We start from the raw sequence: 27534 nt of genomic DNA, 5'->3' as shown, positions 1-27534 counted from the left end.
GTGTAACCAGGCGCGAACACTCTGCACATCCCAGACATCAATTGTTTCCCACTCGGCATGAAAGGAATATGTTACTTGCAACAATTCATTGGATTTGATTTCAAATATATTAGTATAGAAACTGAATCATGTTTCTATGATTGCTTTCCCAACTAAGATTCAAGGCTTCTTTTTTTATGTCTGCGTTCGGTCCCAGGATTCCAACCCTGGGGCTGTACATGGGGATTCTAACCCTGGGACTATACACGGGGTTTCCAACCCTGGGACTGTACATGGATATTCTAACCCTGCGACTGTATCTGAGGATTCTAACCCTGGGACTGTACATGGAGATTCTAACCCTGGGACTGTACATGGAGATTCTAACGCTGGGACTGTACATGAGGATTCTAACCCTGGGACTGTACATGGGGATTTTAACCCTGGGACTGTACATGGGGACTTCTAACCCTGGGACTGTACATGAGGATTCTAACTCTGGGACTATACATGGAAATTTATACCCTGGGACTGTATGTAGGGCTTCTAACCCTGGGACTGTACGTGGGGATTCTAACCCTGGGACTGTACATGGGGATTCTAACCCTTGGACTGTAGACGGGGCATTCCAGCCCTGGGACTGTGGCTGTTGCTACAAATGTGTGGGATGTAAACTGAGCAGCATCTTTAGGAGGGATGGTGAGAAATCCAACGTGTGAAGAGTGAGAGAAAAATAACTGAGGCAGCCATTTTATAACGCGGACAATAGGACCCGATTGGGACCAGACACTGAATCTCTGCCCACGATTTATAACCAAGAGAGCCGCGCATGCGCTTTACTACTCACTGTTTCAAGATGGTGGAGCGCTGAAGCGGCCTTCCTGTACAAAGATGGCGGCCGTTAGCCTGGGCCTGTGACCTGGAGAAAGCCGCGAGCTGCAAACGTGGGGCTATCAGGTTATTATTCCGGGCTTGCGGCATACACCAGTTGTTTAGGAACCCTCTCCGGCCTCTCGCGGATCCATTACGCCCCTCCGCTGAATCTTACCGAGTTGTCCGCAGCCGCTCGATACTGTCTCCACCATTACACGCACTGCACGTGCTCCAAACCAAGGCGGGTTCCGCGCTTGCGCATTAGGCTCCTGTAGGCTGCGTGCGGCACATTCTCCCCCGCGGTGAATGCTGGGAAGAAGCCACGCCATTGAAAGCCCACGTTCCTGAATGGACCTGGATTTAAAGTGATTGCTTTGAGCACTGAACCATGTTCATTCTGGCAGCTTGAGTTTGTTTTTTCTGATCTTAATAACCCCTATACCTGGGATGAAGATTACCATTCCTTATATTGAGGCGCTATAATTCCCGAGCGGCGCATAAACGCCGACATGGACTGGATAGTCCGAATGACCCGTTTTTGTGCCGTATATTCTATGTAATTTTGCTCAGTGCGTAGCACACTCACCTCTGAGTCAGAAGATTGAGGGAGCACTGCACTGTAAACAAAGGCCCCGTTTGTTCTTTCAAGTGGGCTAAAAGATCCCATATTACAGGCAGCTCTCGATTATCGCACACGGATGCAATGGGAAACCTTTGTAATGGCATTAGAAATGCCTTGTTTGTGCGTGCTGCTGCAGCCGCTGTCTCTCGTAGCCACCGCTGACGTCGGAGTCCTTTCGGCTCGGGAAGGAATCGGGTCACTGAGGCCGGAGTCCTTTCGGCCTGAGAAGGCAGCGCACTCCGGAACCCCGGAGCTAGACAATCTCCACCTTGAGGCCACCTGCACACATGTTGGTAATGTCCATACTTAACTGCCTTGTTACTGTTTGCACAGTATTTATTCATTGAAGTTTTAACTTTATAATGTCAACTCACTCTAACTGAGAAATCGTTTACCCAGCATAGCCCAATCCCCGAGGGACCCAGATAATCGTGAGTTGCCTGTATTTCGAAGAAGACCGGGGAAGTTATCCACGCTGCCCTGGCCAATATTTATCCCTAAATCAACATAACAAAAAAAACAGATTATCTGGTCATTATCACAATGCTGTTTGTGGGAGCTCGCTGTGCGCAAATTGGCTGCTGCGTTTCCCACATTACAACAGTGACTAACTTCAAAAAGTACTTTATTGGCTGTAAAAAAAACTTTGAGATGTCCGGTGGTCGTGAAAGACGCTATATAAATTGGTGTCTTAGTATAAGTGGTCCCCGAATTTGGTGCTTCAGTGTACCTGGTTCCTGGATTTTGTGTCACAGTATTGGTAATCCCTGGATTTGGTGTCAGCGTGTGAGTGGTCCCTGAATCTAGATTCTCAGTGTAAGTGGTCCATGGATTTGGTGTCATCGGTAAGTGCCCCCTGGATTTGGGATCACAATGCAAGTGGTCCCTGGTTTTACTGTCTGAATGTAAGTGATCCCTGGATTTGGTGTCACAATATAAGTGGACCCTGGATTTGGCGCCATCATGTAAGTAGTCCCTGGATTTGGTGTCAAAAACATTTCTTAACTGGGACTGAGGACAAGCCCGCAGCCCAGCAATGTGTTCAGAACAGAATGATCCCACACACATCTATTCCCAATTAACACAGTCCACATGAATTCGCCAGAAACAGTTCAGCACCCACAATTAACTGCAGCATTGCGCCTAACTTCACTGAAACACACAATTCAAAACATTTTAAAGATAAAATAAACCCCATCAAGCCATCAAATCCAGTTTTCTTATTGTTCAGTACAGGCAATGACACAAACATCTTGAAGAGAAATCTTATCAATTTACTACACTTCCCTGACTTTCAAAAACATTTGCATTAATACCAGATTGCACCCAGATGATTTATGCCAATTCACCCAAGAACAATGATTTAAGAAAAAAATCCAAATTGATGGTGTAATTTACCTGTTTTCATCTTACATCTTCACTCACTTCCTCTCGTCAACTTTGATACAGTATTCACCATTTCATTCATGAGCCCTGGAAGAATTTTACTGTCCAATACAATATCATAATATCTTTAAATATAGATTAAACATTCCCACTTGCTCCAAGTTATAACCCATTTGTTTGTTTAATTTTATTTAACCATTTTTACTTAACTCTTCTTGGACCTTTTATTCCCCAAAATATACCAGAGAGCAATTCAATCTGCAAAATGAAGTTACTTTTAACACAACAGTCTCCCTCCAAAAACTTCTTTCTGAATATGTAGTTTGGACAAGACCACATAGACTGGATCTTTTCAAAAACCAAACTTGATTATCCCCTTAAATTTCAGTTAATTTTCCCTCCTCATGTGCTTGAACAGCACATCAATTTTAATTTCACAAGCAAATTATGTCCAGACTTTGTGATATTACAAAGAACATTAAAGTAACAATTGCATTTGGATTCAAGTCATTTATCTCCACCTTCAAGCAGTGTGTCTTGGAAAACAGGATTACATGGGATATACGGCACAAAAACATACTATTCGGCCCAACAAGCCCATGCTGGCGTTTATACTCCACTCGAGCCACCTCCCATCTGTCCTCATCTACTTCTATCAGCATAACCCTCTATTCCCTTCCCCCTCATATGCTTGACTAGCTGCCCCTTAAATATTTCTATACTATTCACTTGAGCCACTTCCTGTGGTAGCGAGTTCCACATTTTCACCAATCTTTGAGTAAAAAAGTTTCTTCTCAATTCCCTATTTGATTTCTTGGTAACTATCGTATATTGATGACCTCTTGTTATGCTCTTCCCCACAAATGGAAACACTCACTCTGTATCTACTCTATCAAAATCTTTCATAATTTTAAAGAACTCTATAAGGTCATCATTCAGCCTTCTTTTTTGAAGAGAGAAGAGACCCAACTTCTCCTTATAGGACAGATATACCCTTATTTCTACCATCATCCTTGTAAATCTTCTCTGGACCCCCTCCAGTGCATCTATATCCTTTTTTTAATATGGCAACCAGATTTGTATGCAGTAGTCTCAAGTGCAGTCTAACCAATGTTCGATACAGGTTAAGCATAACTTCACAACTTTTCCATTCTATAAGAATTCAATTCTGTAACAGTTCTATAACAATTGATCCCAATAATTTAACCCAATAGGGTAGTCATATGTCCAATTTTGTCAAGACGCTGTGACATTCGATGTCTGCAGATAACTGGAGATAAATTCTTGAAACTGCTGGATCTCTTGCTATGCCATCAACCTCTCATCAAACTGGAGCAGGCAGTACCTAATATAGTAGTCCCTGGCTACTACATAGTCCAGAGACACAAGTCTGCATTTTCTTAAACATAGAAAATAGGTGCAGGAGCAGGCCATTCGGCCCTTCAAGCCTGCACCACCATTCAATAATATCATGGCTGATCATTCAACCTCAGTACCCCTTTCCTGCTTTCTCTACATACCCCTTGATCCATTTGGTCATATCTAACTCTCTTTTGAATATATCTAATGGACTGGCTTCAACAACTTTCTGTGGAAGAGAATTCCACAGATTAACCACTCTCTGAGTGAAGAAGTTTTTCCTCATCTCGGTCCTAAATGACTTACCCTTTATTCTTAGACTGTGACCCCTGGTTCTGGAACTCCCCAGCAACGGGAACATTCTTCCTGTCTCTAACCTGTCCAATCCGGTCAGAATTGTATATGTTTCTATGAGATCCCCTCTCATTCTTCTAAACTCCAGTGGATACAATCGCAGTTGATCCAGGCTCTCCTCATATGTCAGTCCTGCCATCCAGGAATCAGTCTGGTGAACCTTCGTTGTACTCCATCAATAGCAAGAACGTCCTTCCTCAGATTAGGAGACCAAAACTGAATACAATATTCCAGGTGCGGCCTCACCAAGGCTCTGTACAATTGCAGTAAGACCTCCCTGCTCCTATACTCAAATCCTCTAGCTATGAAGGCCAACATGCCTTTTGCCTTCTTCACCACCTGCTGTACCTGCATGCCAACTTTCAATGACCGATGAACCATGACACCCAGATCTCGTTGCACCTCCCCTTTTCCTAATCTGCCGCCATTCAGATAATATTCTGCCTTCGTGTTTTTTACCACCAAAGTGGATAACCTCACATTATCCACATTATACTGTATCTGCCATGCATTTGCCCACTCTCCTAACCTGTCCAAATCACCCTGCAGCATTTTACCATCCTCCTCACAGCGCACTCCGCCACCCAGTTTAGTGTCATCTGCAAACTTGAAGATATTACCCTCAATTCCTTCATCCAAATTATTAATGTATATTGTGAAGAGCTGGGGTCCCAGCACTGAGCCCTGCGGTACTCCACTAGTTACTGCCTCCCATTCCAAATAGGACCAGTTTATCCCGACTCTCTGCTTCCTGCCTGCCAACCAATTCTCTATCCACGCCAGTACATTACCCCCAATACCATGTGCCTTGATCTTGTACACCAATCTCTTATGTGGAACCTTGTCAAAGGTCTTTTGAAAGTCAAAATACACCACATCCACTGGTTCTCCCTTGTCCACTCTACTAGTTACATCCTCAAAAAATTCCAGAAGAATGGTCAAGCTAGATTTCCCTTTCATAAATCCATGCTGACTTCGACCGATTCTGTCACCGCTTTCCAAATGCGCTGCTATTTCATCCTTAATAATAGATTTCAACATTTTCCCCATTACTGATGTCAGGCTAACCGGTCTATAATTACATGTTTTCTCTTTCCCTCCTTTTTAAGAAAAGTGGTGTTACATTAGCTACCCTCCAGTCCATAGGAACTGATCCAGAGTCGATAGATTGTTGGAAAATGATTGCCAATGCATCCACTATTTCTAGGGCCACCTCCTTAAGTACTCTGGGATGCAGACAATCAGGCCTTGGGGATTTATTGGCCTTCAATCCCATCAATTTCCCCAACACAATTTCCTGCCTAAAGGATATCCTTCAGTTCCTCCTTCTCACTAGATCCTTGGTCCCCTAGTACATCCGGAAGGTCATTTGTGTCTTCCTTCATATTTGTTCAATTGGTCTGCCATTTCTTTGTTCCCCATTATTAATTCACTTGAGTCCGACTGCAAGGGACCTACGTTTGTTTTCACCAATCTTTTTCTTTCACATATCTATAGAAGCTTTTGCAGTAAGTTTTTATGTTCCCGGCAAGCTTCCTCTCATACTCTATTTTACCCTCCTAATTAAACCCTTTGTCCTCCTCTGCTGAATTCTAAATTTCTCCCAGTCCTCAGGTCTGCTGATTTTTCTGGCCAATTTATATGCCTCTTCATTGGATTTAACACTATCCTTAATTTCCCTTGTTAGCCACGGTTGAGCCACCTTCCCTATTTTATTTTTACTCTAGAAAGGGAAGTACAACTGTTGAAGTTCATCCATGTGATCTATAAATGTTTGCCATTGCCTATCCACTGTCAACCCTTTAAGTATCATTTGCCAGTCAATTCCAGCCAATTCACGCCTCATCCATTCAAAGTTAGTTTTCCTCAAGTTTACAACCCTAGTTTATGAATTTACTGTGTCACTCTCAACCTTAAAGAATTCTACCATATTATGGTCACTCTTCCCCAAGGGGCCTCGCACAACAAGATTGCTAATTAGTCCTTTCTCATTACACATCACCCAGTCTAGGATGGCCAGCTCTCTAGTCAGTTCCTCCACATATTGGTCAAGAAAACCATCCCTAATACACTCCAGGAAATCCTCCTCTACCGCATTGCTACCAGTTTGGTTAACCCAATCTATATGTAAATTAAAGTCACCCATGATAACTGCTGTACCTTTATTGCACACATCCCTTATTTCTTGTTTTATGCTTTCCCCAACCTCATTACTACTGTTTGGTGGCCTGCACACAACTCCCACCAGCGTTTTCTGCCCATTGGTATACCGCAGCTCCACCCATACCGATTCCACATCATCCAAGCCAATGTCTTTCCTTACTATTCACTGGTTCTCCCTTGTCCACTCTACATTACATCCTCAAAAAATTCTAGAAGATTTGACGAGCATGATTTCCCTTTCATAAATCCATGCTGACTTGGACCGATCCTGTCACTGCTTTCCAAATGCGCTGCTATTTCATCTTTAATAATTGATTCCAACAATTTCCTCACCACCGATGTCAGGCTAACCGGTCTATAATTCCCTGTTTTCTCTCTCCCTCCTTTTTTAAAAAAGTGGTGTTACATTAGCTACCCTCCAGTCCATAGGAACTGATCCAGAATCTATAGACTGTTGAAAAATGACCACTAATGATCACCAATTTTCTTCAACATGCATCAATATTAGAAGCACGTAAAAACACTGTGGCCTTCCTGTGACAAGCACAAACCACTGGTCTTTAGACATTTCTGATCCCAACATAATATTTCTAATCTAAACATTCTACGATGGAACTATCCACAGCTAGTTGGTTGCAAACACCAACTGTTGCTCAGTGAACTCTGTCTCTCTCCCTCTCCCTCTCCCTCTCTCGAATGATACCAACCACATTTTCCCCTCTATCAAATGAACTTAACACAAACACCTTTCAGAAGATGAATTAACCGAGTTCCATATGCCAACATCCCTCTAATCTTCCATTCACTGCAACTGAAAAGAAACCGGCAGATTGTACCAGTCAGGATTTGAAAGATATTTACAACAGATTCTAGATGTTCTTAGAATTAGCATTGTTCTTTAATCGCTCCACTCGAGGAGTTTGATAACAGATTTTCCTGTGACTATAGAGCTGGGTTATTGGGTCGTGATGTGTTTACTTGTTCATCTTGTTGACTCTAAACCTTTGCCAATTATTTGATGTGATCAGTTTGCTTTTACTTATTTATTTTTTTAATACATTTCCTGAGTGGAATCAAATTTAAATTGAAACCATGTTTGCAGTTCTGATGCTCTGTTGACACATCGAAGGTGAAAGAGATGCTGTGGGGCACACGCTAAGTCCAGTAGCTGAAAGTGATCAACAGACTGGGTTCTGTGTTTAGTGATTCTGGGCATGTTACCGATAACAACCCTAGATACCAAGATGAGGAGAGGCACTCTGGAAGAAATGGGGAATTGGGACTTGTCCATGAGAGTTACCAAAGGTATGAGAACAGAAATAATATCACGTTAGAAAGGAGAAAAGGCCCAAAATTGGAGCAGTCGGTAACAGGACTTCAATTAGTCTCCTCTTATCTTGGTGACATCAAATACCAACACATTGTGTTATTTGAAATTTCAAAATCTTAAACTCCAACCCAGTTATAGGGGTTGTTAGCATCAGTTGAAACAAACCCCAACTATCAGAATGAGCACGATGTAATTAACAGCAGCAATAACAGTAGAACACAGCCCCTGCAGTCACTTATGAACTCGCCGGACCCATGGGATCTTGTTCGGGCCTGAGGCCCACCACACCGGGTGTTTATAAAGTGGATAATGTGGATAATGGGGCTCGGGGCCGCACTCGGTGCTTTTCACCCAAAGTTTCCCCTCAGAGTAACCCACTCCCTGGAGCTCGCTCACCTTCCGTGTTACCGCCTGGCACCACTGCCCCACCATGCACTCTCAGCTCACACTGCCCAGCTGATTACCGCAGGTCTGGACCAACTCGCTGCGTAAAAATGTTTTTTCTTATGTTGCCTTTGGTCACAATACTCTAGTTGAGGCCAAACCTGTATCTTATACAGGTTCATCATAATATCTACACTTTTGTACTCTAGCTTCTTCTTAGGCAATGCCTTGGAGTCGAGGATGACTTGCTTCCACACTAATGAGTTCTCAGGTGACTGATGAATCCAATGCAGGACCTACAGTCTCTGTCACAGGTGGGGCAGATGGTGGGGTTGATGGGATTTTGTTTGAAGGGACAGGTGGGTGGGGTACTTGGGTTGTCGTGCGCTCCTTCCGCTGTTTGGGCTTGGCTTCCGCTAGCTCCAGGCGAAGAGCGGCAGTTGGGGAGAGGCGGGAGCAGTGTCGGAGCGGCCTATAAAAGGCCCAGCGGGAGCTCGAGTACCAGCGGCAATTGGTGAGAGGTGGGAGCAGTGTCGGAGCGGCCTATAAAAGGCCCAGCGGGAGCTCGAGTACCAGCGGCAATTGGTGAGAGGTGGGAGCATTGTCGGAGCGGCCTATAAAAGGCCCAGCGGGAGCTCGAGTACCAGCGGCAATTGGTGAGAGGTGGGAGCAGTGTCGGAGCGGCCTATAAAAGGCCCAGCGGGAGCTTGAGTACCAGCGGCAATTGGTGAGAGGTGGGAGCAGTGTCGGAGCGGCCTATAAAAGGCCCAGCGGGAGCTCGAGAGTCAGTGTCGGAGCGGCCTATAAAAGGCCCAGCTTGTGCAGCTACAGCGGGAGAGAAAGCAAAATGGAAGTAGAAAGGAATCAAAAGGTGACGTCACTGCCAATGGGGTAAGTGATTGGCTGGTGATTGGTGAGCAGCTTTTATTTTTATATCAGTAAGTGAACTGTAATATTGTCCAGAACTTAAAGAAGGCTAACTTTGAAGGTATGAGGCGTGAATTGGCTGGGATGGATTGACGAATGATACTGAAGGGGTTGACTGTGGATGGGCAATGGCAGACATTTAGAGACCGCATGGATGAACTACAACAATTGTACATTCCTGTCTGGCATAAAAATAAAAAAGGTAAGGTGGCTCAACCGTGGCTATCAAGGGAAATCAGGGATAGTATTAAAGCCAAGGAAGTGGCATACAAATTGGCCAGAAATAGCAGCGAACCTGGGGACTGGGAGAAATTTAGAACTCAGCAGAGGAGGACAAAGGGTTTGATTAGGGCAGGGAAAATGGAGTATGAGAAGCAGCTTGCAGGGAACATTAAGACGGATTGCAAAAGTTTCTATAGATATGTAAAGAGAAAAATGTTAGTAAAGACAAACGTAGGTCCGCTGCAGTCAGAATCAGGGGAAGTCATAACGGGGAACAAAGAAATGGCGGACCAATTGAACAAGTACTTTGGTTCGGTATTCACGAAGGAGGACACGAACAACCTTCCGGTTATAAAAGGGGTCGGGGGGTCTAGTAAGGAGGAGGAACTGAGGGAAATCCTTATTAGCCGGGAAATTGTGTTGGGGAAATTGATGGGATTGAAGGCCGATAAATCCCCAGGGCCTGATGGACTGCATCCCAGAGTACTTAAGGAGGTGGCCTTGGAAATAGTGGATGCGTTGACAGTCATTTTCCAACATTCCATTGACTCTGGATCAGTTCCTATGGAGTGGAGGGTAGCCAATGTAACCCCACTTTTTAAAAAAGGAGGGAGAGAGAAAACAGGGAATTATAGACCGGTCAGCCTGACATCGGTAGTGGGTAAAATGATGGAATCAATTATTAAGGATGTCATAGCAGTGCATTTGGAAAGAGGTGACATGATAGGTCCAAGTCAGCATGGATTTGTGAAAGGGAAATCATGCTTGACAAATCTTCTGGAATTTTTTGAGGATGTTTCCAGTAAAGTGGACAAGGGAGAACCAGTTGATGTGGTATATTTGGACTTTCAGAAGGCGTTCGACAAGGTCCCACACAAGAGATTGATGTGCAAAGTTAGAGCACATGGGATTGGGGGTAGTGTGCTGACATGGATTGAGAACTGGTTGTCAGACAGGAAGCAAAGAGTAGGAGTAAATGGGTACTTTTCAGAATGGCAGGCAGTGACTAGTGGGGTACCGCAAGGTTCTGTGCTGGGGCCCCAGCTGTTTACACTGTACATTAATGATTTAGATGAGGGGATTAAATGTAGTATCTCCAAATTTGTGGATGACACTAAGTTGGGTGGCAGTGTGAGCTGCGAGGAGGATGCTGTGAGGCTGCAGAGCGACTTGGATAGGTTAGGTGAGTGGGCAAATGCATGGCAGATGAAGTATAATGTGGATAAATGTGAGGTTATCCACTTTGGTGGTAAAAACAGAGAGACAGACTATTATCTGAATGGTGACAGATTAGGAAAAGGGGAGGTGCAAAGAGACCTGGGTGTCATGGTACATCAGTCATTGAAGGTTGGCATGCAGGTGCAGCAGGCAGTTAAGAAAGCAAATGGCATGTTGGCCTTCATAGCAAGGGGATTTGAGTACAGGGGCAGGGAGGTGTTGCTACAGTTGTACAGGGCATTGGTGAGGCCACACCTGGAGTATTGTGTACAGTTTTGGTCTCCTAACCTGAGGAAGGACATTCTTGCTATTGAGGGAGTGCAGCGAAGGTTCACCAGACTGATTCCCGGGATGGCGGGACTGACCTATCAAGAAAGACTGGATCAACTGGGCTTGTATTCACTGGAGTTCAGAAGAATGAGAGGGGACCTCATAGAAACATTTAAAATTCTGACGGGGTTAGACAGGTTAGATGCAGGAAGAATGTTCCCAATGTTGGGGAAGTCCAGAACCAGAGGTCACAGTCTAAGGATAAGGGGTAAGCCATTTAGGACCGAGATGCGGAGGAACTTCTTCACCCAGAGAGTGGTGAACCTGTGGAATTCTCTACCACAGAAAGTTGTTGAGGCCAATTCACTAAATATATTCAAAAAGGAGTTAGATGAGGTCCTTACTACTAGGGGGATCAAGGGGTATGGCGAGAAAGCAGGAATGGGGTACTGAAGTTGAATGTTCAGCCATGAACTCATTGAATGGCGGTGCAGGCTAGAAGGGCCGAATGGCCTACTCCTGCACCTATTTTCTATGTTTCTATTACCAATTTAAGGATATCTAAGGGTTAAGGCATGGCAGGAGAGCTCGGTCACGTGATATGCTCCTCCTGTACCATGTGGGAACTCAGGGACACTTCCGGTGTCCCTGACGACTACGTGTGTGAGAAGTGTATCCGCCTCGAGCTTCTGACGGTCCGTGTTACGGAATTGGAGCGGAGTGTGGATTCACTCTGGAGCATCCACGATGCTGAGAATGACGTGAGTATCACGTGTAGTGAGTTGGTCTTACCGCAGGAGAAGGGTCCACAGCCAGATAGGGAATGGAAGACCAGCAGGAAGAGCAGTGCAAGGAAGGTAGTGCAGGGGTCCCCTGTGGTCATCCCCCTGCAAAACAGATACACCGTTTTGAGTACTGTTGGGGGGGATGACTCATCAGGGGAGGGCAGCAGCAGACAAGTTCATGGCACTGTGGCTGGCGCTGCTGCACAGGAGGGCAAGAAAAAGAGTGGGAGCGCGATAGTGATAGGGGATTCAATTGTGATGGGAATAGATAGGCGTTTCGGCGGCCGCAACCGAGACTCCAGGATGATATGTTGCCTCCCTGGTGCAAGGGTCAAGGATGTCTCGGAGCGGGTGCAGGACATTCTGAAATGGGAGGGAGAACAGCCAGTTGTCGTGGTGCACATTGGTACCAACGACATAGGTAAAAAAAGGGATGAGGTCCGATGAAACGAATTTAAGGAGCGAGGAGCTAAATTAAAAAGTTGGACCTCAAAAGTAGTAATCTCGGGATTGCTACCAGTGCCACGTGCTAGTCAGAGTAGGAATCGCAGGATAGCGCAGATGAATACGTGGCTTGAGCAGTGGTGCAGCAGGGAGGGATTCAAATTCCTGGGGCATTGGAACCGGTTCTGGGGGAGGTGGGACCAGTACAAACCGGACGGTCTGTCTGCACCTGGGCAGGACCGGAACCAATATCCTAGGGGGAGTGTTTGCTAGTGCTGTTGGGGAGGAGTTAAACTAATATGGCAGGGGGATGGGAACCAATGCAGGGAGACAGAGGGAGACAAAAGGGAGGCAGAGGCAGGAGACGGGAGGGGGGGGGGGTGGGGGGCATAGAGGCTCAGGGCGGGGAACAGGAAGGGCCACTGTGCGGCAGAATTCTAAAAGGAGAAAGGGTGTTAAAAAAACAAGCCTGAAGGCTTTGTGTCTTAATGCAAGGAGTATCCGCAATAAGATGGATGAATTAACTGTGCAAATAGATGTTAACAAATATGATGTGATTGGGATTATGGAGACGTGGCTCCAGGATGATCAGGGCTGGGAACTCAACATCCAGGGGTATTCAACATTCAGGAAGGATAGAATAAAAGGAAAAGGAGGTGGGGTAGCATTGCTGGTTAAAGAGGAGATTAATGCAATAGTTAGGAAAGACGTTAGCTTGGATGATGTGGAATCTATGGGTAGAGCTGCAGAACACCAAAGGGCAAAAAACGTTAGTGGGAGTTGTGTACAGACCTCCAAACAGTAGTAGTGATGTTGGGGAGGGCATCAAACAGGAAATTAGGGGTGCATGCAATAAAGGTGCAGCAGTTATAATGGGTGACTTTAATATGCACATAGATTGGGCTAGCCAAACTGGAAGCAATACGGTGGAGGAGGATTTCCTGGAGTGCATAAGGGATGGTTTTCTAGACCAATATGTCGAGGAACCAACTAGGGGGGAGGCCATCTTAGACTGGGTGTTGTGTAATGAGAGAGGACTAATTAGCAATCTCATTGTGCGAGGCCCCTTGGGGAAGAGTGACCATAATATGGTGGAATTCTGCATTAGGATGGAGAATGATACAGTTAATTCAGAGACCATGTTCCAGAACTTAATGAAGGGTAACTTTGAAGGTATGAGGCATGAATTGGCTAGGATAGATTGGTGAATGATACTTAAGGGGTTGACTGTGGATGGGCAATGGCAGACATTTAGAGACCGCATGGATGAATTACAACAATTGTACATTCCTGTCTGGCGTAAAAATAAAAAAGGGAAGGTGGCTCAACCGTGGCTATCAAGGAAATCAGGGATAGTATTAAAGCCAAGGAAGTGGCATACAAATTGGCCAGAAATAGCAGTGAACCCAGAGACTGGGAGAAATTTAGAACTCAGCAGAGGAGGACAAAGGGTTTGATTAGGGCAGGGAAAATGGAGTACGAGAAGAAGCTTGCAGGGAACATTAAGACGGATTACAAAAGTTTCTATAGATATGTAAAGAGAAAAAGATTAGTAAAGACAAACGTGGGTCCCCTGCAGTCAGAATCAGTGGAAGTCATAACGGGGAACAAAGAAATGGCGGACCAATTAAACAAGTACTTTGGTTCGGTATTCACTAAGGAGAACATTAACAACCTTCCGGATATAAGAGGGGTCAGAGGGTCTAGTAAGGAGGAGGAACTGAGGGAAATCCTTATTAGTCAGGAAATTGTGTTGGGGAAATTAATGGGATTGAAGGCCAGTAAATTCCCAGGGCCTGATGGACTGCATCCCAGAGTACTTAGGGAGGTGGCCTTGGAAATAGCAGATGCACTGACAGTCATTTTCCAACATTCCATTGACTCTGGATCAGTTCCTATCGAGTGAAGAGTAGCCAATGTAACCCCACTTTTTAAAAAAGGAGGGGGAGAGAAAACAGGGAATTATAGACTGGTCAGCCTGACATCGGTAGTGGGTAAGATGATGGAATCAATTATTAAGGATGTCATAGCAGCGCATTTGGAAAGAGGTGACATGATAGGTCCAAGTCAGCATGGATTTGTGAAAGGGAAATGACGCTTGACAAGTCTTCTAGAATTTTGAGAGGATGTTTCCAGTAGAGTGGACAAGGGAGAACCAGTTGATGTGGTATATTTGGACTTTCAGAAGGCTTTCGACAAGGTCCCACACAAGAGATTAATATGCAAAGTTAAAGCACATGGGATTGGGGGTAGTGTGCTGACATGGGATTGGGGGTAATGTGCTGACATGGATAGAGAACTGGTTGTCAGACAGGAAGCAAAGAGTAGGAGTAAATGGGTACTTTTCAGAATGGCAGGCGGTGACTAGTGGGGTACCGCAAGGTTCTGTGCTGGGGCCCCAGCTGTTTACACTGTACATTAATGATTTAGACGAGGGGATTAAATGTTACACAGCCAGATAGGGGATGGGTGACCAACAGGAAGAGCAGTGGAAGGAAGGTAGTGCAGGGGTCCCCTGTGGTCATCCCCATGCAAAGCAGATACACCGCTTTGGGTACTGTTGAGGCGGATGACTCATCAGGGGAGGGTAGAAGCAGCCAAGTCCATGGCACCATGGGTGGTTCTGCTGCACAGGAGGGCAGGAAAAAGAGTGCGAGAGCTATAGTGATAGGGGATTCAATCGTAAGGGGAATAGATGGACGTTTCTGTGGCCGCAACCGAGACTCCAGGATGGTATGTTGCCTCCCTGGAGCAAGGGTCAAGGATGTCTCAGACCGGGTGCAGGACATTTTGAAAGAGGAGGGTAAACAGCCAGTTGTCGTTGTGCATATGGGTACCAGCGATATAGGTAAAAAAACAGGATGAGGTCCTACAAGACAAATTTAGGGAGCTAGGAGCTAAATCAAAAAGTAGGACCTCAAAGTAGTAATCTCAGGATTCTTCCAGTGCCACATGCTAGTGAGAGTAGGAATCACAGGATAGCTCAGATGAATACGTGGCTTGAGGAGTGGTGCAGAAAGGAGGGATTCAAATTCCTGGGACATTGGAACCAGTTCTGGGGGAGGTGGAACCAGAACAAACTGGACAATTGGCACCTGGGCAAGACCGGAACCAATATCCTAGGGGGAGTGTTTGCTGGTGCTGTTGGGGAGGGGTTAAACTAATATGGCAGGGGGATGGGAACCTATGCAGGGAGACAGAGGAAAGTAGAATGGGGGCAGAAGCAAAAGATAGAAAGAAGTAAAAGTGGAGGGCAGAGAAACCCAAGGCAAAAAGCAAAAAGGGCCACATTACAGCAAAGGGTGTTAAAAAGACAAGCCTGAAGGCTCTGTGCCTCAATGCAGGAGTATTCGGAATAAGGTGGACGAATTAACTGCGCAGATAGCAGTTAACGGATATGATGTAATTGGCATCACAGAGACATGGCTCCAGGGTGACCAAGGCTGGGAACTCAACATCCAGGGGTATTCAACATTTAGGAAGGATAGACAGAAAGGAAAAGGAGGTGGGGTGGCATTGCTGGTTAAAGAGGAAATTAAAGCAATAGTAAGGAAGGACATTAGCTTGGATGATGTGGAATTTGTATGGGTGGAGCTACAGAATACCAAAGGGCAGAAAACACTCGTGGGAGGTGTGTACAGACCACCAAAAAGTAGTAATGAGGATGGTGACAGCATCAAACAAGAAATTAGGGATGCATGCAATAAAGGTACAGCAGTTATCATGGGCGACTTTAATCTACATATTGACTGGGCTAACCAAACTGGTAGCAATGCGGTGGAGGAGGATTTCCTGGAGTGTATCAGGGATGGTTTTCTAGACCAATATGTCGAGGAACCAACTAGAGGGTTGGCCATCCTAGGCTGACTGATGTGTAATGACAAAGGACTAATTAACAATCTTGTTGTGCGAGGCCCCTTGGGGAAGTGTTACCATAATATGGTAGAATTCTTTTTTAAGATGGAGAGTGACACAGTTAATTCAGAGACTAGGGTCCTGAACTTCGGTGGTATGAGACGTGAATTGGCTAGAATAGACTGACGGGTGATACTTAAAGGGTTGATGGTGGATAGACAATAGCAGACATTTAAAGATCACATGGATGACCTTCAAAAATTGTACATCCCTATCTGGAGTAAAAATAAAACGGGGAAGGTGGCTCAACCGTGGCTAACAAGGGAAACTAAGGATAGTGTTAAATCCAAGGAAGAGGCATATAAATTGGCCAGAAAAATCAGCAAACCTGAGGACTGGGAGAATTTTGTAATACAGCAGAGGAGGACAAAGGGTTTAATTAGGAGGGGTAAAATAGAGTACGAGAGGAAGCTTGCTGTGAACATAAAAACTGACTGCAAAAGCTGCTACAGATGTGAAGAGAAAAAGATTAGTGAAAACAAACAGATTCAGGTGAATTTATAATGGGGAACAAAGAAATGGCGGACCAGTTAAACAAATACTGGTTCTGTCTTCACAAAGGAAGACACAAATAACCTTCCGGAAATACTAGAGGACCGAGGGTCTAGTGAGAAGGAGGAACTGAAGGATATCCTTATAAAGCGGGATATTGATGGGATTGAAGGCCGCTAAATTCCCGAGGCCTGATACTTAAATAAGTGGCTCTAGAAATAGTGGATGCTTTGGTGATCATTTTCCAACAGTCTATCGACTCTGGATCAGTTCCTATGGACTGAAGGGTAGCTAATGTAACACCACTGTTTAAAAAAGGGAGAGAAAAGGGGTAATTATAGACCGGTTAGCCTGACATCAATAGTGGGGAAAATGTTGGAATCACTTATTAAAGATGAAATTGCAGCACATTTGGAAACCAGTGACAGGATCGGTCCAAGTCAGCATAGATTTATGAAAGGGAAATCATGCTTGAAAAATCTTCTGGAATTTTTTGAGGATGTAACTAGTAGAGTGGACAAGGGAGAACGAGTGGACAAGGGAGAACGAGTGGATGTGGTGTATTTGGACTTTCAAAAGGCTTTTGACAAGGTCCCACACAAGAGATTGGTGTGCAAAATCAAAGTGCATGGTATTGGGAGTAATGTACTGACGTGGATAGAGAACTGGTTGGCACTCAGGAAGCAGAGAGTCAGGATAAACGGGTCCTTTTCAGAATGGCAGGCAGTGATGAGTGGAATGTCACAGGGCTCAGTGCTGGGACCCCAGCTATTTACAATATACATTAATGATTTATATGAAGGAATTGAGTGCAATATCTCCAAGTTTGCAGATACAGTAAACTGGGTGGCAGTGTGAGCTGTGAGGACGCTAAAAGGCTGCAGGGTGATTTGGACAGGTTCGGTGAGTGGGCCAATGCATGGCAGATGCAGTATAGAAACATAGAAAATAGGTGCAGGAGTAGGCCATTCGAGCCTGCATCACCATTCAATAAGATCATGGCTCATCATTCACTCAGTACCCCTTTCCTGCTTTCTCTCCATACCCCTTGATCCCTTTAGCCGTAAGGGCCATATCTAACTCCCTCTTGAATATATCCAATGAACTGGCATCAACAACTCTCTGCGGTAGGGAATTCCACAGGTTAACAACTCTGAGTGAAGAAGTTTCTCCTCATCTCAGTCCTAAATGGCCTACACCTTATCCTAAGACGGTGTCTGCTGGTTCTGGACTTCCCCATCATCGGGAACATTCTTCCCGCATCTAACCTGTCCAGTCCCGTCCCGTCCGAATCTTATAAGTTTCTATGAAATTCCCCCTCATCCTTCTAAGTTAACGCCAGTGTATAAAGGCCCATTTGATCCAGTCTCTCCTCATATGTCAGTCCCGCCATCCGGCAATCAGTCTGGTGAATCTTCGCTGCACTCCTTCAATAGCAAGAATGTCCTTCCTCAGATTAGGAGACCAAAACTGGACACACTATTCCAGGTGAGGCCTCACCAAGGTCTTGTACAACTGCAGTAAGACCTCCCTGCTCCTATACTCAAATCCCCTAGCTGTGAAGGCCAACATACCATTTGCCTTCTTCGCCGCCTGCTGTACCTGCATGCCAACTTTCAATGACTGATGAACCATGACACCCAGGTCTCGTTGCACCTTTTCCTTTCCTAATCTGCCGCCATTCAGATAATATTCTGTCTTCGTGTTTTTGCCCCAAAGTGGATAACCTCACATTAATCCACATTATACTGCATCTGCTATGCATTTGCCCACTCACCTAACCTGTCCAAGTCACCCTGCAGCCTCCGAGCGTCCCGCTCACAGCTCACGCCGCCACCCAGTTTCAAATCCTCATTTATTTTTTTCCTCTGAGCCCCTGAACCTCATCTGGCAGTGTAATGTTGGCGAGTGGTGATTGATTGCCCTGGGAACCAACAGGGAGAGAGGTCGGAGGGCCCAGGGAGCAGCGTGTTCTGCAACCAATCGTGAAACTTGAGGGGTGGAACCTGAGTCGGACAATCAGGTAAGTCAGTGTGAACCCATTAAACAATTTATGGTTTAAAAACAAACGCAATATTTCTTTTGTCAACCAAACAGGTTAACATTTGTCACTATTTTGTTTCCCTGGTGCGATGTTAAAGTTCTTTCCACAGGTAGGAGTTTCAGACACTTCAGTACCAAGTGGACCAGGTGTTGAAAAGATCATTCATTTCCCTCTTTCCATGTCGCTGTGAGTAAATGGTAGAGATTGATTTCCCCTCATTATGTATCTGTTTGAGGGCAGTGACTGGAGCCGAACCCCAACATCACGCAGCACCTGCAGGAGTGAAACGGAGAAAAATCAGAGCGTGCATTGAATCTGGATTTCAAAGAGAGGATGTGACGAGGAGAGTGCGCGTTGGACGGGGGACTTGCAGCTTAGGGACAAGAGACGAAAGAATGTTTCAGAGAAACTAGAACGATGTGTTCAGAATTTCTACCCTGTACTTAGTGATGACTTTTGTAAATTATGAGGGCAGGTTGTAGAGACTAGGCTTGTATTCCCTTGCCTATAGAAGATTAAAGGGTGATCTAATTGAGGCGTTTTATGATTAAAAGAGATGATAGGGTAGATAAAGAAACTATTTCCTATGGGGGGCGGGGGGGGGGGGGAAAAAGAGTCCAAAACAAGAGGTCATAACCTTAAAATTAGAGCTAGGCCATTTAGTGGTGATGACAGGAAGCACTTCATCACACAAGCTGGAACATGTCCCCGAGAGTAACCGAAGGTATGAGAACTGAAATAATCTAGAGTTAGAAAGCAGGAAAGGCCCAAAAATGGAACAGTCTGTAATACGACATCAGGTAGTTTCCTCTTATCTTGGAGACATCAAATGCTCGACAGTGTGTTTGAAAGAAAGTTGATTTACTTGACATATCAAAATATTAAACTCCACCCCAGTTTTAGGGTTATTAACATCAGCAGAAACAAACTCCAACTGTCAGTCCTGGATGTGATTAACAGCAGAATCCAACCCCTGCAGTCACATGTGAATTTGATGGTGTCTCAGCAGGTGGGATGAACAGGTCAATCTTCCCACACAGGGAGCAGGTGAACGGCCTCTGCCCGGTGTGAACTCTCTGGTGTCTCCACAGGGTATATGACTGAGTCAATCTCTTCCCACACATGGAGCAGGGGAACAGTCTTTCTCCGGTGAGTATGTTGATGTTTCAGCAGGTTAGACGAATCAGTGAATCCCTTCCCACATTCGGAGCAGATGAACGGCCTCTCCCCAGTGTGAACTCGCTGGTGTTTCAGCAGGTTGGACGAATCAGTGAATCTCTTCCCACATTCAGAGCAGGTGAACAGCCTCTCCCCAGTGTGAACTCGCTGGTGTGTCAACAGGTGGGGTGACTGAGTGAATCTCTTCCCACACAGTGAGCAGGTAAACGGCCTCTCCCTAGTGTGAACTCGCTGGTGTGTCAACAGGTGGGATGACAATGAGAATCCTTTCCCACACACGGAGCAGGTAAACGGCCTCTCCCCAGTGTGAATTCGCTGGTGTGTCAGCAGGTTGGATGACTGAGTGAATCCCTTCCCACACAGTGAGCAGGTGAATGGCCTCTCCCCAGTGTGAACTCGCTGGTGTTTTAGCAGGTTGGATGAGTGAGTGAATCCCTTCCCACACTCGGTGCAGGTGAACGGTCTCTCCCCAGACTGACTGCGTTGGTGTGTCAGTAGATCCCTTGTGCTTTTAAAGCTCTTCTCACAGTCAGAACATTTAAAGGGTCTATCATCAGTGTGAGCAAGTTGGTGTGAAGTGAGGTTGGATAACTGTGTGAATCCCTCCCCACACACAGTGCAGGTGAACGGCCTCTCCCCAGTGTGAACTCGCTGGTGTGTCCGCAGGTGGGATGGCGGTGTGAATCCCTTCCCACACTCTGAGCAGGTGAATAGCCTCTCCCCGGTGTGACTGCATTGATGAGTTTCCAGATCAGACAGGGAATTGAATCTCTTCCCACATTCCCACGGTTTCTCCATGGTGGGGGTGTCCCTGTGTCTTTCCAGGTTGGATGATCAGTTGAAGCCTCGTCCACACACAGAACACGTGTACGGTTTCTCCCCACTGTGAATGGTGCGATGTTTTTTCAGGCTGTGTAACTGGTTAAAGCTCTTTCCACAATCAGTGCACTGGAACACTCTCACTCGGGTGTGTGCGTCTCGGTGCTTTTCCAGTCACACTGATGTTTGAAATAGTTTCCCACAGACAGAACAAACAAACATTTCTTCTTCCACATTCAAAGGCAGATGATATTCAGATGAATGGAGTAACTCGGTCAGATCTTGATGCGATGTCTCGTTTGAGTTTCCCATCTGCAAATCCTCCCCTTCTAAAGCCCTGTAAAAGGAGTTTAGAAAAACCATCACTGAATGCAGGATAGAAATTCAGAACAGACAATTCTAGTTTTCATAGAAATTTACATCACAGAAGGAGGCCATTCAACCCAGTGTGTGTGTGCTGGCTGACAAACAGCTGTACAGTCGAATCCCACTTTCCAGCTCTTGGTCCGTAGTCCTGTTGGTTATGGCACTTCAAGTGCATATCCAAGTACGTTTTAAATGCTATGAGGGTTTCTGCCTCTTCCACCCTTTCAGGCAGAGTGTTCCAGACCCCCTCCATCCTGTGTGGAAAAAATTCTCCTGAAATCCCCTCTAAACCTTCTACCAATTACTTTAAATCTATGCCTCCTGGTTATTGATGAATCTGCCAAGGTGAATAGGTCCCTCCTAGCCACTCGATCTAGGCCCCTCAATTTTATGCACCTCAGCCTCCTCTGTTCGAAAGAAAACAACCCCAGCCTAGCCAATTTTCCTCATAGCTAAAAATTCACCAGTCCAGGCAACATCCTCATATCTCTTCTGTACCCTCTCGTTCCTGTAATGTGGTGACCAGAACTGCACGCAGTACTCGAGCTGTGGCCTAACTCTTGTTTTATACAGTTCAAGCACAACCTCCCTGCTCTTGTATTCTATGCCTCGGCAAGTATTCCGTATGCCTTCTGCCTTCTTAACCACCTTATTCTATCTGTCCTGCTTCCTTCAAGGATTTGTGGACCTGCACACCAAGGTCCCTCTGTTCCTCTACACTTCAATGTCCGACCATTTATTGTGTATTCCCTTGCCTTGTTAGACCTCCCCATTACCTCACTGCATTACCTCACACTGCTTGAATTTCATTTGCCACTGTCCTGCCACCTGACCAGTTCATTGATATCTTCCTGCAGTCTGCAGCTTTCTTCTTATCAACTACACAATCAATTTTCATATAATCTGCAAACCTCTTAATCATATCCCCTACATTCAAGTCTAAATCATTGATTATATACCACAAAAAGCAAGGGACCAAGTACTGAGCCCTGTGGAACCCCACTGGAAACAAACTTCCAGTCACAAAAACACCCATCAACCATTACCCTTTGCTTCCTGCCTCAGCCTATTTTAGATCAACTTGCCACTTTGCCTCGGATCCCATCGGCTTTTACTTTCGTGATCAGTCTGCCATTTGGGACCTTATCAAAAGCCTTGCTAAAATCCATATAGACTGCATCAAACGCACCACTCTCATCAACTCTCCATGTTACCTCCTTAAAAACTTCAATCAAGTTAGTCAGACATGACCTTCCCTTAACAAATCCATGCGGACTGTCCCTGATTAACCCGTGTCTTTCTGAATGAAGATTTATCCTGTCCCTCAGGATTTTTTCCAATAATTGAAAGTCCAAATTGGGGGAACTGAATTGTATTTTGTCATCCCATCGAGATTGGGAGCAGAGGGACAATAAATAATATTAATAAATTATTTTAAAAATCGGTGAGCAGACAGACCTGCAGTATGTTCACTATTCAAGCTGACCAAAATCAGGCCGTTTGTATTGGATTTGGAGACAAAACTGTAACAAACCCTCAGCGGAGACTCACACCCCATTGAGTAAACTCCAGAAGATATTTTTTCTGGTGATTTCTATTAATTTCGATTTAATGAAAGCCGTAACCGACAGGTTCAATTAATGTTTATTTTCCAAATGTAGCTTGTAAGAGTGAACAACTTTAATTAGGGGTAAAGTAAATCGTTGTAATTAAAATAAAACTAAAAGACTGAGAGTAAGGTTTAAAATGCGTTCATGGTACAATAGTTGAATTAGGCAGAAACACTAAGGTCAAAGGTCAGAGAAATTCTCTTGGGAGATAAGAACACCCACAAGATTTATGTAGACAGCTCACAGAAATAATGAGGAGGCCACGATGTTCCAGCCACAGGAGATAACAGGGACAATGCCTCTTTTAAGCAGAGGGTAGCCATATGTCTGCCAAGGACATTAGTCTGAGAATTAGCCTGGGAAGACGTTCCCAGAAATGTAACACATAACCTGTAGGGGGCTATTCCCTAGCAACAGTCGTCAGAACTGAATGTACCAATGGAATCATTAGAAATTATTGTAACCAATAAAATAAATGTAACTGTAGCAGCCAATGAAATTGTTGTAACCTGTATTAACCAATGGAACACTTCCCCGCGTAGTTCCACCATTTTGACTATCTAAACTGTATAAAAATGTAATTACACAGCTTGTCCTGCGAGATCGATGTTGAGAGCACTCAGTAACGGTACTGATGAGGCCGGATCTCCCTTGATTAATCAGTTTTTAATAAACAACTCTTTTGCTCTATAAAAGACCTTTCATGTGAGTGTTATATTTTTAATACCCCACAACATTATGGCGCTGCAAGCAGGGTTACAAGGGGCAGCCTACAGACAAACGTACACGAATCCATCACGAGTGGGTATCTTCAACTACCACTCATAATCTGACATGAGCCATTACGAGACGTGTCTGTTGCCCCGGGGTACTTGAATCTGTGAAAGGTCTGCTATGGTGTAAAAGACTTTGGGGAATTGAGAAGTCACGATAGACACTATCAGAAGGCATCGATGTGGATATGGCCTCCAAGTTCAGGTAGAGGAACCATCAGTGTCTAGAATACAGATAAATCGATAAGGGTGTCGATGGGATTGCAGGCTCTAGGGGTTGGGGAAGCTGACTGGAGGGACTGGAATACAGTTTAATTGATAAGAAGTCGGTGGGACTGTAGACAGCGGGGTTAGGTGATACAAGTGGGAAAACAGTCAGTATCTGAGAATACAGTGATATAAGGGTAGACGTATCAAAAACTGAGTATGACGTGTAAAGATATGCTGGACACTGCTCCCTTATGGGGGGACTAGGATATTTTTCAGACGACCATAAAAAAACCTGATAGTGACTATCTTAAGTGACATATGGATCCAAAAATAGAGCCGGCCAAACAATTAATAAACTTTGTTGAATGAAAAGAGGCTTTTGTGAATGTCTGTCTTTGAATGAAAGTGCTTGTGTGATTTTTGACTGCGGAATATTTGAGGTGGGAATTAATGAATTTTTCAAGTGTCTGAAAGCCTGTTTGGAAAAAATGGTGGAGCTGTGTGTTTGTTTTAGCTCCACCCACTTTTTCGGACAGTGAAAGTTTTTTTTAAACCTTTTGTAGTGTTGTCCTGTATGTGGGAAGTTTTAAGAAAGTGTGACCCTAGAATTGAATTACATTTTAAGTTAGAAGCACAGGTGCGGATTTATTTGGATGATAAGTTACGGAGCTAGGAAATTCACAAAAGATAGGTTTGTTGAGCAAAAGATGCGTGGTCCCGTTGGTTTTTAAAAAAATTTCGACATGCTCATTTACTTGTCAAAAGAAAACATATAATCATCGATTACATTGGGTTGAAAGACAATAAATTTAGCCTAGAAATGAGATAAAGAACGGAGAAGGGAAATTGTAATGCCTTTTAAAAAAAAAAAGCCTGCCTGGTTCTCTCTAGGCTGCGGGACGGGGAACTACGCCCCCATTTTCCTTTGTGCAAAACCTTGACATGAAAGCTTGTAGCTCAGTAAAAAGAGTTTTAAATAAAAGATTGGCAGTACAATATTTGAATTGTGATTGAGATACTTCAGGTGATTCTCCTTGATAAACATTTTGGTTGTATTGGAAAATCTTGGGTTTGGAAGCCTTTTTAATAAAATTACACAACTACTGCGTTAGAAGCTGAAGCTTAAAAAGATGTAATTTATGAGATACTGTATCACAAAATTGAAGTTACAGAGCAAAAGATTAGAGGTTTTGATGTTCAGCTTCTAAAACAGAAATTGGGCACACAATTATAAAACAAGTACTTTGCATTGTGATCTGTGAATCACTATAAGCATAAATGAGAAGTCCGATTAAAAAATAGTATTACCATATTTGACATTTTTTAATCCAACAATAAATACAAATATTACAAAAGGGGAGCCGAGATTAGGATGGGAACAGTGAAGAGTTCATTTTGTTGTGAAGGTTTCAAGTACCACGGGTTGAGAAGGCACAACAAAATACTGAGATACATTCAAAATAAAATGTTAAATCTGATCTCTTTAAAAAAAAAAATAAAACTAAAAGGTTTGAAAACAATCTAGAAATACCTTGGGGGAACAGAATAATTTTGACAGGCATGCTAATGTGGGAAGTGCCCAACTACCCGATAAAACCAGAAGCCGCACAGGCTGTGAGACAGATAGTGGAGGGGGTTACTGGAAAGCGGTATACTCAGAGGTAGAGGGAATAACAAATTCCCCTGGCTGGCCCATGCAAAAGCCAGACGGATCATATCAGTTAACTATTGATTATACTGCCCTCAATAAGGTGACTCCCTGTCAACATCCCATCGTGGCCAGCCCAGCCACAATATTTAATGGATTAAAACCAGAGCATAAGATCTTCACAGTATTAGACATAGCCAATGGATTCTGGTCCATACCCCTGGCAAAAGAGTCCCAAGATAAGTTAGCCTTCAGTCAGCGACCATCAGTACACCTGGACACGGGTCCCACAAGGGTTCCACAATAGCCCGTCTATATTCCACCGGACTATGAGTCGAGCCATAGAAAAGGTGGATTTAACCCCGTATAGGAGTACTATACTACAATACATAGATGATCTTACTAATAACATCCGAGGATGATAGGGGGCATACAGGAGCACGTATAGAGATCCTGGAAGTCTTGCAGGACACAGGATTCAAAGTAAATCCCAAAAAAGGCATAAATCAGACAAGCTGTGGAATAGTACCTGGGACACGAAATATCCCAAGGAACTAGGACCATGTCCAATGACAGGAAGGAGGCCATTAGGATTATGCCCCGACCAAAAACAGTCAGAGGGGTGCGTACGGGACTGGGGCTCTTTAACTATTGCAGGAATTTTGTACCTAACTTCGTGGCAATCGCAGAACCAATGCAGTGGCTAGTGAAAGTGGGAAAACCATCCTTAGAAACTGTAGAGTGGAGCCCGAACAAGAAGCAGCATAGGGTAATCTGAAGGAAGCCCTAATGTCAGCTCCAGGGCTGGGACTTCCGAACATGGATCTCCCGTTCCATATATAGGGGCCAAGTTTCGGCCTGAGTTGCTCCTGTTTTTTTTGGAGCAACTGGTTTCGAATGGAGTATCTTAGAAATTTGAATTCTCGGCATTTAGTTTGCTCCAGTTCTAGTCAGTGAGAACTGTTTCACTTTGGAACAGAAATTTTTTTTCAAAGGGGGTGTGTCCGGCCACTTACGCCTGTTTTCAAAGTTTAGGCAGTGAAAACTTACTCCAAACTAACTTAGAATGGAGTAAGTGAAGATTTTTGTACGTTCGAAAAAACCTTGTCTACACTTTAGAAAATCAGGCGTAGGTTACAAATTAGGCGTAGGGAATGGGGAGGGGGGGTTTAAAGGGAAGTTTACAAACATTAAACACTTCAGTTTTACAAATAAAGAGCCATCATCAATAATAAATGATAAATACATCAATAAATCAATCCAAAAAAAATTAAAAATATTTTTTAAAAAATCAATAAATAAAACCTTTTCTACTTACTGACTGCAGCACCGGGGGGGGAGAGAGGGAAGGAAGGAAGGAGAGAGAGGGAAGGAAGGAAGGAGAGAGAGGGAAGGAAGGAAGGAGAGAGAGGGAAGGAAGGAAGGAAGGAGAGAGAGAGAGGGAAGGAAGGAAGGAGAGAGAGAGAGGGAAGGAAGGAAGGAGAGAGAGAGAGGGAAGGAAGGAAGGAAGGAGAGAGAGAGAGGGAAGGAAGGAAGGAAGGAGAGAGAGAGAGGGAAGGAAGGAAGGAAGGAGAGAAGAGAGGGAAGGAAGGAAGGAGAGAAGAGAGGGAAGGAAGGAAGGAGAGAGAGAGAGGGAAGGAAGGAAGGAGAGAGAGAGAGGGAAGGAAGGAAGGAGAGAGAGAGAGGGAAGGAAGGAAGGAGAGAGAGAGAGGGAAGGAAGGAAGGAGAGAGAGAGAGGGAAGGAAGGAAGGAGAGAAGAGAGGGAAGGAAGGAAGGAGAGAGAGAGAGAGAGAGAGGGAAGGAAGGAAGGAGAGAGAGAGAGAGAGAGAGGGAAGTAAGGAAGGAGAGAGAGAGAGGGGAAGGAAGGAAGGAGAGAGAGAGAGGGAAGGAAGGAAGGAGAGAGAGAGAGGGAAGGAAGGAAGGAGAGAGAGAGAGGGAAGGAAGGAAGGAAGGAGAGAGAGAGAGAGGGAAGGAAGGAAGGAGAGAGAGAGAGAGGGAAGGAAGGAAGGAGAGAGAGAGAGAGGGAAGGAAGGAAGGAAGGAAAGAGAGAGAGGGAAGGAAGGAAGGAAGGAGAGAGAGAGAGGGAAGGAAGGAAGGAAGGAGAGAGAGAGAGGGAGGGAAGGAAGGAAGGAGAGAGGAGGGAGGGAAGGAAGGAAGGAGAG

At 44.8% G+C, this 27534-nt stretch overlaps 1 protein-coding gene across 1 annotated transcript in view; it reads right to left on the bottom strand.

Moving 5' to 3' along the window:
- LOC139273573 (zinc finger protein 850-like) overlaps positions 1-20831 on the bottom strand; it is a 132652-nt gene extending 111821 nt beyond the window's left edge. The window contains exon 1 of the mRNA XM_070890506.1: positions 20206-20831. Coding sequence (XP_070746607.1) covers positions 20206-20744 — 539 coding nt within the window. The 5' untranslated portion in view covers positions 20745-20831. The remainder of the gene's footprint in view (positions 1-20205) is intronic.
- Between the last annotated feature and the right edge of the window lie 6703 nt (positions 20832-27534).

This window comes from Pristiophorus japonicus, chromosome 9 (assembly GCF_044704955.1).
Source record: "Pristiophorus japonicus isolate sPriJap1 chromosome 9, sPriJap1.hap1, whole genome shotgun sequence".
Lineage (NCBI taxonomy): Eukaryota > Metazoa > Chordata > Chondrichthyes > Pristiophoridae > Pristiophorus > Pristiophorus japonicus.
Note: the sequence above shows the minus strand (reverse complement) of the source record. Positions and strands in the feature narration are given on the sequence as shown.